Genomic DNA, 20245 nt, shown 5'->3' on the forward strand with positions numbered 1-20245 from the left:
CTGGTTGATAAGCTGGACAGACCTCTCTGTCCCCAGGCCATGGGTCTTGTGGCCGAGGGGGACCTGGGGGCCACACTCATGTGGTCCTTGTCACTTTCTCTTGAGGCTTCCTTGTGCCTGGTGTTCTGTCCCCATGCACGTGATCTCGCCCCTCACCAGCAAGTGACCACTGGGCTGGGGAATGGCAGCCGCGGGGGGTGAGGACTCCCATCGCAGACTGATGCCGTGTGCACATGCTCTGCCTCCCAGCCCACGCCCTGTAACAGACTTTGGTGAACCAGGGACCAGGCTGAGGACTCTGTGTCTCGTCAGTGTGAACATTAATCTGGACCAAGACTGCTGCTGACCATGCAGAATGGGTCTGAAGCAAGCACTCAGGGAGGGAAAGATGTCCTATGTCTCTCTGCATCCTTAGAGGTTTGATGGATGAGTGAAGAAATCAAGGGCATGCAAGACACGAAGGGCAGAGAAAACCCACACCCACAGGCTTGGGGCTTGGAGCCCGGGAGAGTGTGCACGAGTCAGTCCAATCCTTTCCTTTGATGACTGCGAGCCCAGCCCCAAACTGAAGTGGGTTTCTGATATAGCAGATCAAACCCTCTCCAGCTTGATAAGTAAATTGGAGAAAGAATCTTGGACCTTATACGTCCCCTCTCTGAGCCTGATGGCTTGCTCCATGGAATTAGGAGCAGAGTCAGCTGTTTAAGAATGCATGCATCTGTAGACAGGAGCCCCAGAGAGAGAGAGAGAGGGAGAGAGAGAGAGACGTGGGAGAGACACATGCAAGAACAGCTTAGTTGAGCCTGCTCCAAACCCTTCTCCCAATCTCTCCAACTGGAGGAGAAATCTGAAAGACCGAGTCATGCCAGATATCAGATCACATTCTAGTTGGAAAATTCGTTAAGTCATTTTTAACCAGAGGCTTCTAAAATGATTGCAGAGCAAGAATTGCTCACCCAAGCCAGGAGTGTCACTGATAAACCAGGACTTACCGACTTGTGACTCTTGGCTGTTATGGTCTTCACCTTGTCAGGGTCCCAGATGACCACGTCGGCGTCCGAGCTCACGGCAATCCGCCCTTTTCTGGGGTACAGGTTAAAGATCTTGGCTGCATTCGTGCTGGTAACAGCAACAAACTGGTTCTCATCCATCTTGCCAGTAGCCTGAAGACAAGATCCATTGGTGAGAAGAGCATCTCATAACAGGACCAGAAGGGGCAGACAGGCACAGATCAAAACCAGCCAACAGGAGTCCTTACAAGGACTCTGGAGTTTTCTCCTCTCCCTGCTGAAACCAGGCCACCCTGAAAGAGTGCCAGAGGGCTGGCTTCATCAGAGCGGAAACGTAATTAACCGTTCAGAGGTGTGATGACATTTCCACAACGGCCACCCTCACATCTGGTCAGTTTCATTGGGCCCAAGTTTAACAGAAAATAAAAATCTACTGTTTCCAAGTGAGTGATCAAGGTGTGACCTGGGGATTCCTTACGCAACAGGAAGCCTCCATACCCACTCTCAGCCCTAAACCCGAACACACACAGTTTACAAAGCCATCTTTACGTGGACAAAGATGTGGTTCAAAACAAAACAGAACATTTTCATCCTCAAAGACTAAAGGACAGCTGCTGTCACATCTGCAAATGCAAAGGACACCGCAGGACTCGCGCTGCGTTCTTAAGGGTCACGTGTTTTCCGTGTGCCCTCCTAGTGCATTCTGCTTCTGCCTCAAAGTAAGAAGGGAATTTTAAGAACCAGAAGTGCATAATGCATGGCTTTGATGGGCAGGAGGGGTGTTTCTAGAATATTCCAGGAGGGAGACGGCGCCGCCTTACCACTGCCTTGTCCCAGACCACGGTCATCCGCTCCTCTATCCCGTTGACGCCCTCAGGGATCAGAGTGAAGTTGTCCTTGCCCACCGCCTTCTGGGCAGTGCTGTAGGGACAGTGGCCGCTGCCTGTGACCTGCAGGTCTCCACTGGCAAAGACAGAACAGGGTGGGGTTCAGACCTGAGCTCATGTTGAGGAGCGGACCCTGACTTCAGACGCCCAAGGAGGCTGTGAAACTCAAACCCCACAGAGATCTGGGGCACATCACAGGCCTTACTGAGTGACACCGGAAGGCCCTGTGGCCTTTGGTGTCTTGTTGAAGACGGGAAAGAGGCCTGTGCATCGGGAGAGGGTTCTGTTTGAGTGTGGGCTCCAGCTGGTCCAGGTAAGGCTCTCCGGGTCAGCCTCCTCCTGCCCTAAAACGCTCTGATCCTGGGGCAGTGGGTCTGTTCTTTCACCCCCCAGAGAGAGCCCACAAGGCCTCAAGATGCTGCAGGCATCTGTGAGGAGAGACTTGCTGAGAACAGAAGATGCTAGAGGCCAACAGAGTGACTCTGCTTCCATGCATCTCACTAGACCCGTGAACAGCCCCTGATGCAATTTGACTTTGCAAATCCAGCGGGTCTGCTTTTAAATCCCAGAACTGCCACCTCCTGGCCCGGCTAGTCACTCCTCTTTTCTTCATGCGTAAAATGGAAAAGAGAATGGAACCTTCCATCCCGGATCACCCTGAGGAGACAATGAGCTACTTGCCTGGCGCACGGCAGGCGCCAAAGATGCCAACTCCCTTGCTCCTCTCTCCATCCTCCACCTCTTCTCTTTAAAATCGAGTGCTCGGTGAATTTTATGCTACGTGAATTTTATCTCAATGTTTAAAAAAGAAGAAAAAAAGCTGAGTGGAGCCAATGAATGAATGGATGAGTGACTGAATGAATATATAAATAAGTGAGTGAAGAAAACCCAGCCTCCAGCACGTGCCTATGTGTCTCACAGAGTCACGGATGTTCGTGCTGGAAGGATGGTCATGTCCCTGGCCTCGTGTCTCCGCCAGGTCACATGGGAAACCATAATGTGCTGACCTTGGTCTCCCTCTGTAAGGCTGTTGATGTAAGGCCTGGCTAACGTTTCTGTGCTGTGCCAGGAGGACAAAATGCTATTCATTGGTTGTAGCAAAGTTACACAAGCTCACTGGGTTTGCGTTTCTGTCACTCAGGCTTTGGAGAGAAAATACTCTGGGGCTATATGATGAGCCCCTAACTGGCATCTGAATCAATGGAATAAGTGGAGCTTTATTTTGTGATTTTCAACGAGGGCAGGGGCCAGCCTCCATTTCGGGGCCCCAGGGCATGTTAGCAATCATGTAGACGTACAGAAATATATTTGGATGTGACATTCACTCATTTATTCATCAAAGGTGTGTTGCACACTTCCTGTGTCTGGCATGGTCTTAGGCAATGGGGATGCATCTATAAGCAGAAAGAGACAAATTCCTGTGTTCATTAGCTGACATCCCAGTGCAGGGTGAGCGGGGGGCGGGAGTCAGGAACATACAGTCAGGAGAATGAGACTTAGGGTGAGTGGGGGGGGGGGATGGGGTAGCGCTGGGACTGCCGTTTTTAAGAAGATGATCAGAACTATCTCACTGAGAAGAAATCTTCCGGCAAAGATCTGAAGTCGGCAAAGAGCAAACCGCAAGATGACGAAGAAAAGAGTGCTAGGCAGGGGTAGGGTGAGTGCAAAGGCCCTGTGGCACCATCCTGCCTGGGGTCTAGTTAGCGCGACACCAGTGGGATGGACCGAGGGAGCCAAGGGGGGAAGAGGACCAGGCGAGGTTAGTGAGGAGCGAGGGCAAGATCAGGCTCAGCCTTGAGGGACATTGTGGGAACTTGTGTTTCTCTTTGAGAGGAAAGGACCCTGGAGGTCTCCTGGCAGAGGGCTGGCTTGGTCTGATTTCGGTTTTAAAATATCTGAGTGTCTTTTGAGAACAGATTGTGATGCGATAAGGGTGTGGAAGGGGCAGTATGGAAATAGAGAGCCTTGTCAGGAGGTGAGAAATGATGGCCCTTGAGCCAGGATGGCTGCAGCCAAGGGGGCGAGAAGCGGCCAGATGCCAGGGCCTTTGGTCCGTGTCCTGCCGTCCCCTGAGATGGGCAAGACTGTGGGAGCAGCAGCTTCATGGGGGAAGATGGGGGGTTTGTTTTGGACTTGGAGCTGCCCACCAGCCATCGGGCTGCAGACACCAGGTATGTCATGGGCTGCTGCAGCATTTAGGGAAAAGGAGAACACACCCTCACCCCCTTACAGTTCTTTCTGATTAGAAGTCCCACTTTATTCTTGCCCCTCAGGGAAACTCTTATGCATCCCCTGGCTCTGGGCCTGATGTCACTTCCTCCAGAAAGCCTTCCGAGCTTGCATCTCCGCTTCCAGAGCAGCCTGCACACCTCACCGCTTAGCCTTCTCCCATGGCCTTAAGTGTTCTTCCCTCACACTGGCTGATGGCAGAGAAGGGGTTAAAGTAGCTGTGCTCCTACCGTGTGCAGGAAGCAGAGTGTAATGCAGTGGCCGCTGTGAACCCTGAATTCCAGGCCTTTTACCTACGCTGTCTCACACCCACCTCTGCAGTAGGTACTGTATTCTCCCCACTTTGCCGATGCGTCAACTGAGGCAGAGACATTACAGGTTATGTGACATGGCCAGGGTGACACAGCCAATTAGGGGTTGAGGCAGGATTAGGATCCTGGTCTCACATTCCTAATTCTGGGTGTTTCCCAATACACCACAGTGCCAGGCACACAGAAGGTGCTTAAATACCGCTGAATGAACAGGAGGTGACCTATAAACATGAATGGAGCGGTTACTGACTCAAAGGCCCAAAGGCCTGCTGTAAACAACCCGGGGTTTTGTTCTGAGGTCTCCCGGGCAGCCAACGCAAGGCCCCTTCCCAAGTGTGTCTGAACCAGCTGCGATTTCCTATCCTTCAACCCTCCGCTCCCAAAAGTCCTGCCCCGCTGCACAGGCCCACGAGCCCGTCACCCCCGGGGCTCTCACCAGGCCAGCAGGGAGGTCAAGTAGTCGGGCGTGGTAGGGTCCGGGCTCAGGGGAGGGGAGGTCACGAAGGCCGCCGCCTTGGCCCAGTTCTTGCTCCAGTAATGGGTGCCATCCGTCCCCAGACTGGCAGCGATGGGCTCGCCGAAAACGACGGGGCCTTGGGAGGCAAACACAGACACGTGTGGTTGAGAGCGAATGGTCTCTCATGGGAGATGCGGGTGCAGGAAAGTAGAATCTCGAGGCTGGAGAATGAGACTGGGGATAAATCGCCCATCCTTCCCCCAGGCTTCACCACACACACACACCCCAGAGCCCCAGCTCCTCGGCCGCCAGGCGCTCAGTGCCCCGCTGTCCTGCTCAGCTTCTGGGCTGTGAATGCTTTTAGCATTTGGATTTGACTAGTTTTGACTATTATCTCTCTTTACGATGCTCAACCAAAGCACAGAGACCTGATGTGCTGTCTCGGTTTGGATTCCGCCAAAAGCAGATCTTCAAAGGAAAAATCGAGTTCAAGAGTTTTATTCGGAGGTGATTCCAGGAAACACCTCGGTGGGGACTGAGGAAGTGACACAAAGCAGAGACAGAAGCCAAGGAAAGATGAGTTATCACCGAGTCATGGCCTTGGGCACGCGCAGCTCAGTGCACTGGGGACCCCGGTAGCCTCAGAGCCATCCCACGCCACAGGGGCGAAGGGGCCAGGACGTGCGGCCACCAACCCACTACTGGAGGGCTCCTTTCTGAGCATTTGCTCTCCCGAAAGTCCAGCTTGCCTTCCAGGGAGTGGGCCACGTGTGTTTCTGCCAGAACAAAACCCCAGGGGCAAAGTCCCAAGTGAGAATCCCCGCAGCAGAGAGAGTGCCAAGGGGACGACGTGGGCCCAGGGTTCTGTGGCATCAGTCCGAGGCCACCCTGCTGACAAGCGAGAGGCGGGCTTTGGGCTCCAGCAGCCTGGCTCTGGGACGGCAACTCCCAACAGCACAGCGGTGCTGGGACTGCTCTGGACGGTTCTGCCCAAGACAGCAGCCACCAGCCTCACGTGGCCCTGGAGCGCAAGAAACAGGGCTAACGCGACTGAGGAGCCAACTGAAAAAGTGTACTTAACATTACTTAAATTGAAACAGCCACGAGAGGGTGGTGGTCACTTTATTTCTCGGCAGCTCCAGGACCTGCAGGCTTAGCTCGCCGGCACGCTTACCCGCTGCTTCCAGATTCCTGTTACCTCTCTGAGCGGCAGTTTCCTCATCTTTAACCTGGGGCTGGTCCTCAGCAAGCTGTGCTAACCTAGATCACTCTCTGTACAATGCCTCTACTCGTCGGCTTGCCCTTAAAAAAACTAAAACTAGGTATTTGGGGTTCAACGCTGCTCTGTCCCACACGGAAACCACCAGCCACATGTGGCTTTCAGGCATTTGGTCTGAGTCGAGATGTGCTGTAAGGGTGAAATACACACTGGATTTCGAGGACGGTACAGAAAAATAATGCAAAATATCTTAATCCGTTTACACTGATTATACTTGGAATGAATATTCTAGATATATTAGGTGAAATAAAATACATAATTAAAGATTTTTAAGAATAGAGCCACTTACACTTCCCGTGAAGGGTTCCTGTAAGAAAGGAGGGGCATCCTGCACGCAGAGGGTGGTGGACGCAGTCAGGGCTGTGTGGCTGGTGTGGATTTCCACCCGGCTGCCCCCTCTGACCCAGAGCTGCCGGTCAACCTCATACGACTCCCAGAAAGTAGACGGGTGGACCTTGTCCGGGTGGTGAACATCCTTGGTGAATGTCCACAGGATGAAAGGATTCTAGCGACTGTCTTCGTGTGACGTGTGCTACCCGCTCTGTCATTCTCTCTCTCTCTCTCTCACCCTGAATTAGGGAAGGAAGGCTGCTTTGGGCAACCTTCATTCTCTGTCTGGTGGGTGTTGGGGACTGTGGGCCTCAGTCGAGAAGGCCTGGGGACCACACTCGGGCGGTTCCTCTGAGTCTCCTGGGGAATGGCCACCACACAGGTCAGAGCCGCTCAGAGCACCAGTGGCACCTGTGCCCCAGGGTCCTCAGGAGCCCTCGGGACCCGCCAAGGACTTGGCTGGAACTTCACATCTGTGAGCCCATCGGGTCCGTTTCGAGATGAAACAACAGTAGCTCAGAGAGGTTAATTACTGCGTCCAAGTCTTAGAGCTGGAGGCTGCCTTCCTGCCACACTTCCGTGACGTCCAGCACGGGGTTGTCCCCAGACCCTCTGGCTCTGGAAGAACACCGTCCTCCTTCCCAACCTGCAGCTGAGACTCTGTGTGGGCCCCACGGTGGAGCCTGGGTGCAGGCACCCGCTAAGAGGCCCTAGATAGGGGACCCAGGATGAAGGGCCCAGAGAGAGGACCAGAAAGGGGGCGGGCAGGGACCAAGAGCTGATACAGCCCTGGCTCCATCATTTCTTTGACGTGAAACCCAGGGGAGAACTTGGAACTCTTCACAGATCTTTAAGATACACGGTCTCGTGTGACCCACAAGGAGGGGATAATTACCTTAGCTACAAATGGTGAAACCGAAGCTCAGACCACTTACCCAAGATCACACCCGGGGCCCATGGCACCCCAGGAATCAAACCTGAAAACGCCTGCACATCTTGTGCCTACCCACCATCCCAAGCTCCCTTTTCAACCTGGCCTACAGGGCCCAGGCTGCAGGCAACTGGCAGAATGTCTCTGCCCTGGGGAGTGGCTCCGTCAGTGAACTTGAGCCTGTTGGACACGCCCCTTCCTCACCCCGCAGCTTCCCGCAGGAGGCCCACACGCTGGGCTGCGTACCCTTCTTCCTGGCCAGGGTGATGATGTCCGCCGCGCTCCTGCTCATCACCTTGGTGATGTACACAGGGCAGTTGATCCGACCCGCGATGGTGATGGCTCGGAACACGGCCTCGGCCTCCAACTGCAGACACACCAAATACATGGGTCACAGGAGGGAGAGGTGGGAGGCACCACCCACCCTGAGGTCCTAGGGCCTCTCCCTGACCAGGCTCCTGTGATTCTCCTTAAGTGTGGTCAGAGGGAAATCTACTGCATCAAGAGAGGAAAATACTGTAGATTTTTCAAAAGGAAGGAAAAACTAAGAATGTATCTGGCTAGAGGGTTGGAAGGCAGAATTATGTTTTTCCTTTGCTTGGAAGTATTCTGCACGCTCTGTTAGAAGGAGATCGCCTAGGCGGTAGAGTCATCAAAAGACCCATAAAGTGGTCGGTTACCTATAAAATGCCTGACATCAGGGAATACAGGTGTCCAACATGCATTCCTTCCTTCATTTGTTCAATAACCAAGTGAAACCACCTGCTGCTGGGTTTGGCCTCTGCCCCCCGCTAGAGAAGACAAAAGGACCTGTGATGTATTGTTTTAATTTCCAGTCTGCCGAGCTGCTAGTGGCTGGCAGGAAGCCACAGCCACGTGCCAGGAGTCCAGCCACACCCAGAAGGGTCCCCAGGCTGCTCACATGCCTGAAGGTGGTGGCAACGTCCACGTGCTATAAGGGTTTGTAGACACTGTCTCAGGTCTGTCCTGGTCTCACCAGGGACTAGGAACCCAGCTCGTGGGCGTGGAGCTCACGTCTGGAGCACTGGGCCCGATCAGGAGCCTCCGGGTAAGGAGTCTGTGTACTCGTGTGTGGGGTCCCATGTCCGGCACAGGCTGGCCTAGAGCGGAGGTCTGGGAAGACTACTTATGATCTGATGAGACACCAGAAAATACTGGACGTCCATCCTGTTCCATGCCCAACCTGCTTGCCTTCCTTCTACCCACTGTGTCCCGCCACACATGTGCCATATCACTCCCAGGGGATTCGTCCCTTGTGGAGTCTTAGAGCACAGCAGATAGGAGGTCCGTGCAAGGGCAGTTGTTTTGAAGTCCTCTGCCTGGGACGTGGGGCTCCACTTTCCTGTCATCAAATACACCTTGTCCTCAGTAGGGATTCTGAAGTGTCCATAGGACTATGGTGTGAAGTTCCCGGGCCCTGGGAGAGGCAGAACCTTTCCAGGCTCCTCTGATCGACCTGCAGTCCCCAGGGCTCCCAAGCCCGAGGGCAGACCCGGAGAGGACCACATGTGCTGGGGTGCTCATGTAGGGCAAATGAGACGGAGACGGGAGCTCTAGCCGGGCTGTTCCAGCTGGAACAGCATCGGGGTGAGCTCTCAGCTATGTCAGAGTCACACCCAGTGGAGGCTCCTTTACCTCTTCAGGTCTGCTCAGAGCGTGGCCCTCAGGACCCGTGATGCCCATCTCTAAGATCCGCTTTTGTTCCTACAAGACAAGAACGAATGAGTCAGTGATTACAGAATGTCAGAGCCGGGAGAGGCCAATCCTCCAGCCCCGTTAGACAGATGGGGCAGCTGAGCCCAGGACAGGGAGTGGTCTGCATGGGGTCTAACGGGCTGCGGCGATTCACAGCTTCTTTGCTCCCTCCACTACCCCTGCCAACCTTCCCCCTTTGCAACCCTGGATATCCCCGTCCACACCTGCTCTATTCAACACCATGGGACCAGTGAGAGGAAGTAGGGTTATACGAAATTAGCCTTAAAGACCACCCAGCGCTCTTCCAACTTCCAAGTCTCTGCTGCAGGGTAAGAGAGAAGGAAGACGAGTGGTGTTTGGGTATGACATGGATGCAGAAATCAAACTGGGCATCCAGCTCCAGAACCGACTGTCTCTGTCGGTTCTAAGCCTCAAGGTTCTCTTCTTTTTTTTTAATTGAAGTGTAGTTGATCTACAGTGTTGGGTTAGTTTCAGGTGTACAGCAAAGTGATTCAGTTACACACACACTCATATATCTATTCCTTTCAGATTCTTTTCCCTTACAGGTTTACAAAATATTGAGTAGTTCCCTGTGCTATACGGTTGGTCCTTGTTGGTTCTCTATTTTATATATAGTAGTGCGTATATGTTAATCCCAAACTCCTAATTTATCCCTCCTCTGCTTCTCCTGTGGTAACCGTAAGTTTGCTTTCTATGCCTGTGAGTCTGTTTCTGTTTTGTAAATAAGCTCATTTGTATCATTTTTTTAGATTCCACATATAAGCGATACCACATATTTGTCTCTGTCTGGCTTACTTCACTCAGTATGATAATCTCTAGGTCCATCCATGTTGCTGCAAATGGCATTATTTCATTAATCTTCTCTTCTTTACATTGGAAACAACAGCACCTACACACCAGAGTTGCTATAATACATCACTGGGGTGGCAGATGTGAAATGCTCGCACGATACCTGGTGTATAGTAAGGGCTCGTTGATGGTCAGCCAGCTCTCATTTTCTCTACTGTAGTTTCCTCTTCCTGGTACCTGTCTTTCTAGCAGGACAACTCTACCTCAAGCTTATCATACAAATGAAATGGTTCCCTGAGCCATTGTAGCCCAGATACAAATCTATTTGCTCCAAGGCTCCAAGGTGCCCCCTCCTTAGGAATACTGTAATATCTCAAAACTAATATTTTTACGTTGCCCAGGTGTCAGCTGTGCTGCTAATTTTAACTTGTGCAGTTTCTGTATCATCATTCTGGAACACAGAGGAGCCCCAGGCCCTATCAACAATAAAAAAAATCATAATTTCAACTGTGCATTTATGGTTATTAAGCTCGAGTTTATTATAAGAACATAAGCTGGAAACAATTTCAAGATCTAACAGCTGGGGTGGATTTAAGTAAAGAATGGAATAATGTCAGCTCTTGAAGATGGTGTTTACAAGGCATTTTTGTAAGCTGTTTACAACAAGATTTATGATACGGAGACATCCCTCTGGAAGATTATTTAAATGTCAGTTACTATTTCTGTTGGAAGAAAGGAAGGAAGGAGGAGAAAAAAGGAGGGAGGACAAAAGATGATGTAAGGGGGGAAAACACAGATCACAAAAGACTAGAGTAGGGTTTCTAGTCAAAATTCATGGGCTGAGCACACACATTATTTTTACTCCATCCTGAAACTCTGCTAAAGTGACAGAGATGGTACACAAGAGCCAAGAGAACGCAGAGAAGATAACAGAAACAAAATTTTGGAAGCTGGGAAGCAGATGTACAAAAGGTAACAGATTTATTGGAGCTGAGAAAACTCAATCTTAAGTTGGTAGCGAGGAAAGCTAAGAATTCCCTGATGTAAAGCTTAAGAACTGGGGACTCCAAACTCAACTTTTCACACACATTTGGTGGGATACAGGTTGGTACACCCTGGAAAACAGGGTAGCAGTAACTGTAAGACCTGAATATGTGCACACCCACGACCCAGAAATCCCCCTCCTATGTACTTACCAACAGAAATGGGAACATATGTTTAACAAAAGACTGAACAAGAATGTTTAAGGAAGCTTTATACACAGTAGTCCTAAATTTGAAACTATCCAAACATCTATCAACTGAAGAACAAATTGTGACCTATCCCTGCAGTGGAATTCTACACCATGATGACAGAGAGAATACTATTGCTTCAGGTAACAATAGGGATGAATCTCACAAACCTAGTTTTGATCAAAAGAAGCCAGATGTAGGGCTTCCCTGGTGGCGCAGTGGTTGAGAGTCCGCCTGCTGATGCAGGGGACACGGGTTCGTGCCCCGGTCAGGGAAGATCCCACACGCCGCGGAGCGGCTGGGCCCGTGAGCCATGGCCGCTGAGCCTGCGCGTCCGGAGCCTGTGCTCCGCAACGGGAGAGGCCACAACAGTGAGAGGCCCGCGTACCGCAAAAAAAAAAAAAAAAAAAAAAAAAAAGAAAAGAAGCCGGATGTAAAAGAGTACCTACTGTGTGGTTTCGTGTTCATGAAGTTCAAGACCAGGCAAACCTATGAGACATGCGTTGGACAGCTTCTAAGAGGCTCACAGTGAGCCTGCCTCTGCTTGCACGTGGGCTGGACCTGGCACCCTGCTTCCAATGAGCAGAACACGAGGAAAGAGATGGGATGTCATTTCTGAGGTTAGGTTACAAAGGGACTCCCACTTCTCCCTTGCTCACCCTCTCCTGCTCTCTCACTTGGAAGGAAACAGGTCACCATGCTGCAGCTGCCCATGTGGCAGAGAACCAAGGGGGCCTCTGTCTAACAGCCATCAAAGAATAAAGGACAACAGTCTGATAGCGTGCAAGGAACTGAATCCTAGAAGCAACCCTCTGAGTGGGAATCCTGCAACCCTCTGGAAAGGAATCCTGCCCCAGACCAGCCCTGAGATGACTGCAGCCCTGCCTGACACCTTCACGGCAGCCGGTGAGAGACCCTGAGCCCGAAAACCCAGCCAAGCCACACCTGGACTCCGGACCCACAGGACCATGACGTGGAAAACGTTTTTTGTTTGACGATGCTAAATTTAGGGGGTAATTTGTTATGCAGCCACAGACAACTGAAACAGATTTTGGTATTCAGAAGTAGGGTGCTGCCATTGCAATTAACTAAAAATGTGGGAGTGGCTTTGGGAGCGGGCAGTGAATGGAGGCTGGAAGAATTTCAAGGCATGTGTTAGAGAAAGCTGGTCTGAAATGGACTGTTAGTAGTAATAAGGACTTTGACGACCTTGCTAGTGAGAGCTCAAAAGGAAATGAGGCGTCTGTTATTGAAAACTGGAGGAAGGGGAATCTTGTTATGTAGTAGCAGAAAGCTTGGCAACACTGTCACCTGTAGTGATGGGAAAAGGGGCAAATGTGTCTAATGAACTCAGGGATCTAGCTGAGGAGAGTCCCCAGCAAATTGTCAAGGTACCGCCTGGCTTCTTCTTGCTGCTCATAGTAAATAGTAAAATGTGAGAGGGACAGATAATTGAGGGTGTGCCCATAGATCCTCTCAATCAAGTTAAGGCCTCTAGGAAGCTCAAGGATGTACCTCTTGGCTGTCTGACCAGGAGGAGGAGGGCTTATTGAAAAGAAATCTGTGGGTATCTTTTGTCTAATGGGGTGAATTCCAGTGAAATTCAGAGGAGGCCCACAAAGGTTTTGGGAAGATTATCTTAGCAAAATACCGGCAGCCTGGACTGGATGGGATAAGACATACAAAATGAATGGAGGCAGTTGGACTCCTAGAATTCTACTGTGCAGGAAGCAGGCTGAGAAAACTCCTCAGCTGCAAGCATGGGCTACCTTTCATGAAAAGGAAGGATGGGACCAATAGCCCAGAAGGTGGAGCCAAGAGCCATGGAGAATTATTCTCAGGCTTCGAGACCTAATCAAGGAACTGCCAACACTTGTCTAACTGGATTTCAGAACTGCTATGGACCAATGACTCCTGGTGTTTTCCACTGTCCCTTTTTCAATAGGAATGCCTACCCCACCACTATATGTCGTGTGTTGAGTGTTGGGGGGGGGGGGGCGGGGGAGAGATAACTTGCCTACTTTCTTCAAAGACCTACAGACTGTAGGGACTAAACCCAAGAAGCCTCATCCACACCTAGACCTGGCTTAGATGATTCCAGTCTTTGCTGGTGTAATGAGGTGAGAGTTTGGAGGACCCTGGAAAGGAATGGATGTGTTTTGCATGTGAGAGGGTCATCAATCACTGGGGGCCAGAGGAGAGGCTGACAGACAACCTCTGATACGGCTCCCAGTGACGCTCATTTCCCGGCATTCATACCTTTGTACAATCCCATCTTTTGGGGTGAGGGCTGGATTTAGTGACTTCTTGCCAATGACCAGAATACTGCTGTGTGATGGTACTGAGTTGTTCTTTTTTATTTTGAATTTGAAAGAATTTCAATTTTACAGAAAAACTGCAAGAACACAAATAATAAGAAATAAAGACAATAGCTAACCTTAAGAGTGAAGCTTCAGATCTCATGCCCTTAACCGTCATGTTGCAATTCCACTGGGCTTTGGAACCAGATGGAACTGTATTCACATCCTGGCTCTGATGCCCCATATAACAGTGGGCAAGTTATTACTATCTGAGCCTCAGTTTCCCTACCTATGAAATGAGGATACGCATACTCCTTAGCATCACGCACGGCATTGACTACTTTCATCGGATGCATCCAAATCTTCTATATGCCTGATCTTGATTCGTGGCATCATGATCAACCCTGCCCAGGGACCAAGCAGCCATCCTTGACTTCCTCTCCTTCTTCCCCCATCCAATCAATCGATGAGTCCTGTAGACTGTGCACCTTCCCTATCATATTCTTGCCTCTTCCACCTCCGCTCTGTCTCCTCTCTTCATTTCCTTATGAGAATTGCTGGAGTAAAACCTAGCTGACTTTATTCTATTCCCATCAAATTATCCACCCTATAGCCAGAAGGATCAAAATGGGTTCATGTCTCACACTACCCAAAACTTCTCAATGGCTACAGCCTGTTACATGTCCGACATTGCTCTACACATACATGATATCATTTAATCCTCACAACCACACTGCAAGGCAGGTGCTTCTAAATGAAGCACAGGAGCCTTCGTGGGATAGAGTTCCTCGCCCAATGTCAGGAGGCCAGACTGGAACGCCTGCACCCAGCCTGAGCTCTGGCCATTAGCCCCGCTCTCAAGTCGTGGAGGATGATGAGCAACCCCAGCTTCCAAGCATTTTCTTTCAGATCCTTATTTGTTGCTCATGCAAACCCGCCATGGTTCACAGGGCAGTAATATTACCCCCATTGTACAGGTGAGAAAGTCGAGGTTCGCGAGGAGGAGGCAATTATGACCTGCCAAAGGCCACGCTGCAGACAGTGTGTGCATGACTCACACCTGGAGTGCCTGACATGCCATCCGGTTCTTGGCTTGACCCTTCATTGTCTGGTGACCTGGTTGACCAATGCCTCCACCCCCTTTTATCATATCCTTTACAAGGAGAAGGAGACTGAGGCGGAAGGGGTGGAAACTCACACCACTCACCTGAGCTATCAAATCTCCATTTTCTGCGTGGACCAAGATCACAGCTCCCAGCCCCTTAAGGAAGGTGAAGGCTTCGTAGAGCTAAGGAGGGATAAAGGGGGGTTGGGGTGAGATAAAAATATCACAGCACAAGCATTTGCAAGACTGCTCTTACTACTAACACACAGTCATCCACCTGCCAGGATGCTCCATCCACATCAATGGAATGTGTCGCTCAACAAGTAAGAATTGGAAAAGATTTTCCCTTGACCCTGACACCCTCCAGATCCAAGAGCAGAAAGTTTGGGTGGGGGAGAGGCGCATAAATGATAAAAGTGACACCAAGGCGTGATTATATCCACAATTATACCCACGCGAGCCTTTGCTTTCTTTGTGGCTTTGCTCCTCTGGAGCGTGACGTTGTTAATGGTGACAACTGCAGCTGAGAAGCTGTTTTCAGTTTTACTGAAATTGTATAACTAAACCTGCTAAGCCTGTACTGTAGCCACCACCAATCATAGGACACGTGTACATCTTTACAAAAATTCCAGCTCCTGTCATTTTATAGACCAATTGGGGTCGAGAGACCAAGTCCTCTAATAACTTTAATACTCAGATAACATATATCCTGCCAAGCATCACCTTATTTCGCCAATCCAGGCCCTGTCCACTGTCCAGTGCCCTCTTCCCACCTGTAAAGGATCTGCAACCAGACAGTTGCACCTGCTGAGGACCAAAGCCACATGTTCCCTCCCCAGGGACTCCTGAATCTCAACTTTGCCCTCCTTGCATATAAGATAACACCTCCCTTGTCCAGGATGTGTGCTTTTAGATGTAGACAGCAGGTGGGGGAGGCACTTGGAGGCATGAAGCACTTTTGAGGACCCACACCCAAAGTCTGCTCAACTCCGACTCTAACCAGGGCTTCAGTGAAACAGACGTTAGAATGAAACAGGTGAAAATTTCAATTACACTAGAGAGACACATGCTATTTTTTCCATGAAACTGAATAAACTTTCAGCCTTTTGGTTTCCAGGCCATCTCGGGGTAAGTTATATTACGTAACTCAAAGTGTCTATTTTGAAAGGTAAGACATGGGTGCTTCTTCCATTGCACATGAGACCCCATAGGGATAATGAAAACCAGCTTATTAACACTCGTATGGCACCTGCTGTGTGCCAGGCACTGCCCTAGAGCTTTACTTGTATTAAATCACTTAATCCTCCGACATCTTCTCTGAGGCAAGTGCCACGAAGGGCCTAAAGTACAGAGAGGTTAGGAAATCTGCCCCAGGCTGCACAGCAAAGTCAGGGCTTGCTGCCAAGCAGTCTGGCTCCAGCAGCCGTGCCCTTTGCCACCACACTGTCCCACCTTTTTAACAAGCAGAGGGCAGGGCAATAATAACAAAACCAAACCAAGAGTCCCAGTGGTATAAGAAGGCCAGGTGCCTGATAAATTGTACTCCCTACACCTGTACTCCTTAGACCACCTTCTTCCTTGACTCATCTCATCCACAGAACAGCTGTTTGAGGTTGTTAGGGCCAGAGATGATCACGTTGTATAGATGAGAAAACTGAGAAAGGACATGACTTGCAATTGGCTGGAGGGACAGCCAGGGCTCTCCTCCAGGTCAGAGCTAAGGTAATGGTCCCCAAACTCGCTTGAGCCCCAGAATCAACTGCAGAGGTTTAAGAAAGTACAGATTCCTGAACCTTACCCCCAAGCATATGTGATGGAACATGAGTCTGTGTATTTAGTGAGCTCTTTAGATGAGGCTGAAGATGAGCCGAGTCTGGGAACCACCAAGCAGGGGATCCCTGCTCCACGCCACTCGTACAGGCAGAAAGGAATGCAGGTCCAGGGAAGGGCGATGACTGACAGCTCAGCGTCAGAACCAGGACTTGAACCCAGAGCCCTCCCTGGCCTGCTCTGACATCTCCCCTGCCCTGTGCCACTTTGCCTGACAAGGCAGGCCCATTCCTGCCCAAGGGAGGCGAGGGGTGTGCAAGGACCTACCTGGCTGTCAGACATTTGGTAGAGATCCTTATAGGCCATGTAGACTTGGAAGGAATTGACACCTGTTTCAAGATAAAAAAGAGAGTAGAAAAATGCATTTAAGAGGAAAGGACATGTCTTTCCAGTAAATCGATAAGCACTGCACAGGGTGGTAACAACCAAGACAGAAGGGTGCCATCAGAATTCACAGCAGGGGCACCTAAGCCAGCCTGGGGGTGTGGGTGAGGGTCCAAGGAGGTCTCCAGGGAAGGTGACATGTCAGCTGAGTCTGAAGGAGAAGGAAGAGGAGGGGGGGAAAGGACGAAAGGGAGGGGGAGGAGCCGGGGGAAGGCAATTATCTGGGCTGAGAGGGATGGGTATGCATGGCATGGACAGCAAGGAGGATAAAAAGACATTAGGTATGTGGGTACTGGAAAGTGTCCTGTGGCTGAAGCAAAAAGGAGCATGTGCTTAAAAAAAAAAAAATCACTTTTTTTTATTATGGTAAAATACACATAACAAAATTTACCATCATAACCGTTTTTAAAGTGTACAATTCAGTGGCATTTAGAGCATTCACAATGTTGTACAGCCATCACTACTATCTCGTAGAACATGTGCTTTTAAAGCGAGGGAATGACACGATCAGACTTTGTCTCAGAAGGACAGTTCTGGAAGGAGGATGGGTGTGCAGAACAGCAGGGAGAAATGGAGAAATAGAGTTGGAGGATGCTGAAGGCAAAAGAGACGGGTGGGCTGAGGCTCTGAGTGGGAGGATGCAAAAAGGTTGAAATGACAGGACTTATTGTGCAGCCAGGGGGAGCAGAGGAGGTGGGGGGAGGACTGTTTCTTAATATGCCTTCAAGTGGTTGAGGACAGGGACCACATCTTATATATTACTTCATCTTGCACATCCACAACATGTGCTGTGCCATTAATGTTTGTTGATGGAATCAGGAATCCTTTGGATAAGGAAAAGAGGAAATTCAGGCAAAAGTACTAAATGAGATTGAGACTTCTTTTACACTTAAGCAACAGTGAAGACAAGCCAAAAATAATTTCTGGTCTAGAAAACCTTGGCAACAAAAATTTCTTTTCCCAAAAGATTAAGAAAAATTAAAAGAAAAAATAATATTCAGAGATTAACATAAAAGTATCAGTCTCTATTTAATCAAGTATACTTACATATAAAAACAAAAACCCAGTTATACACACAGACACAGAAGAACCATCAGTGGGTAAAACAGGTAAATCCATAGTGAGAGGTAAATTCATAGCCTTAAATGCTTCATTATTTTTTGAAGGAGAGGGGGAGCATACATCAATTGAGTAAGCTTCTATGATAAGAATCTTTAAAAGAAGAAAATGGAAATTCACCAGAAATTAGAAGTAAACAATACAAATAAAAGCAGAAATAATGAATTGGCAGAATTGATAAATATGCCCTAGAACTGGTTCTTGTGGGTGGGTGGATGGGTTAAAGCTATCTCAGATTAGAAGCTTTCCTCCAAATCATGATAGATTTGACTTGTTATAAATGGAAACTTTCTATAAGTTATTCCTTAAAAATTCAAAATAAAAAGCAAACAACCAACATGGTGAACATATCTGCAACAAATTTAACAAAGGTTTTTTTTTTAAAAACCTCTTATTTAGGGCTTCCCTGGTGGCGCAGTGGTTGAGAGTCTGCCTGCCGATGCAGGGGACACAGGTTCGTGCCCCAGTCCAGGAGGATCCCACATGACGTGGAGCGGCTAGGCCTGTGAGCCATGGCCGCTGAGCCTGTGTGTCCGGAGCCTGTGCTCCGCAATGGGAGAGGCCACAACAATGAGAGGTCCGCATACCGCAAAAAAACAAAACAAAAAGCAAACCAGAAAACCCCCCAAAAAACCTCTTATTTAAAAAATACCAGACAGTGGTTACTTTTTGGGGGAGGAAGGAGTTGTGGCTACAGTGGGGGGCCATGAGGCGTTTGTTGGGGGTCTTTGTTTGGGGCAAAGTTCTATTTCTTACCTGGAAAGGGTAATCTCATAATTCACAAAGCCACATTTTTTCCTTGTGTGGTTTTCTGTATGTTTTGTTTTATATTTAAAAATGCTTAAAATAAAAACAATGAAGCAAAAAAGGCAAACAGAATTTTTAGACAATTTTTTAAAAATGCCTAACAAATAGAGGTGAGAATAAGATTTGGTCTCATTTGGAATCAGAGTAATTCAGATGAAAACCTCAGTACTGTACCACTACCATACAACCCAGCAATTCCACTACTGGGCATATACCCTGAGAAAACCATAATTCAAAAAGAGTCAAGTACCACAATGTTCATTGCAGCTCTATTTACAATAGCCAGGACATGGAAACAACCGAAGTGTCCATCGACAGATGAATGGATAAAGAAGATGTGGAACATATATACAATGGAATATTACTCAGCCATAAAAAGGAACGAAATCGAGTTATTTGTAGTGAGGTGGATGGACATAGAGTCTGTCATACAGAGTGAAGTAAGTCAGAAAGAGAAAAACAAATACCGTATGCTAACACATACATATGAAATCTAAAAGAAAAAAAAAAAAAAAAGGTCATGAAGAACCTAGGGGCAAGACGGGAATAAAGATGCAGACCTAGACCTACTAGAGAGTGGACTTGAGGACACAGGGAGGGGGAAGGGTAAGCTGGGACGAAGTGAGAGAGTGGCATGGACAGATATACACTACCAAATGTAAAATAGATAGCTAGTGGGAAGCAGCCGCATAGCACAGGGAGATCGGCTCGGTGCTTTGTGACCACCTAGAGGGGTAGGATAGGGAGGGTGGGAGGGAGGGATACGCAAGAGGGAGGAGATATGGGGATATATGTATACGTATAGCTGATTCACTTTGTGATACAGCAGAAACTAACACACCATTGTAAAGCAATTATACTCCAATAAAGATGTTAAAAAATAAATACAAGAATATTCAAGAACAGAATAAACAGGGAGCATTTCCAAAACTTATGAGACCCCAGAAGTCCTTTTTCATGGAATATTTATTTTCTCACTCATCAAATATTCACTGAGTACTTACTGTGTTACAAGCACCATTCTAGAAGCTAGAGATACAGCTGTGAACAAGGTAGGAAGGATCCCTGTCTACATTCTAGTGGAAATAAGCAATGAACAAACAAACAAATAAGATAATTTCATGTAGAAGTAGGAGGCAGAAAGAGACTAAACTGGCTGGTAATAGTTTACAGTTTCACAAAACATTTGCAGTGACCCTTCTCAAGAGGTAGAACCTATTTCCTCACTCCTTGAGCGTGGGCTGCTCTCAAGACTGGCTCCGCCCAGCAGAACGAAGCGGAAGTATCAGTGGACACATTCCAAGCCTGGGCCTCAGAGGGCCTGCAGCTCCACTCACCCTTGCGGAGCCACCAAGGGAAGAAGCCCACGAGAGCCTGCTGGGGAAGGGAGGGTGTAGAGAGCGGTCGCACCTGCCCCATCCTCCCAGCCGGGGCGCAAGGCATGAGTGAGCCACGGTGAGCAGAACCGCCCGGCTGAGCCCAAACCAAAGTGCCTTTCCACAGAGCTG

General features: G+C 49.2%; 1 protein-coding gene across 2 annotated transcripts in view; it reads right to left on the reverse strand.

Annotated features, from left to right (window-relative positions):
- The window catches only part of CRMP1 (collapsin response mediator protein 1), a 68543-nt gene that overhangs the window by 13413 nt on the left and 34885 nt on the right, over positions 1-20245 (reverse strand). For both annotated transcript variants that reach the window (XM_029235321.1, XM_029235322.1), the window contains exons 5-11: positions 16695-16756; positions 14700-14780; positions 9091-9159; positions 7681-7801; positions 4874-5030; positions 1832-1973; positions 993-1163 (exon numbers count right to left, since the gene is read on the reverse strand). In XM_029235321.1, the coding sequence (XP_029091154.1) occupies positions 993-1163; positions 1832-1973; positions 4874-5030; positions 7681-7801; positions 9091-9159; positions 14700-14780; positions 16695-16756 (803 nt within the window). The remainder of the gene's footprint in view (positions 1-992; positions 1164-1831; positions 1974-4873; positions 5031-7680; positions 7802-9090; positions 9160-14699; positions 14781-16694; positions 16757-20245) is intronic.

This window comes from Monodon monoceros, unplaced genomic scaffold, assembly GCF_005190385.1.
Source record: "Monodon monoceros isolate NGI ecotype Baffin Bay Population unplaced genomic scaffold, NGI_Narwhal_1 Super_Scaffold_20, whole genome shotgun sequence".
NCBI lineage: Eukaryota > Metazoa > Chordata > Mammalia > Artiodactyla > Monodontidae > Monodon > Monodon monoceros.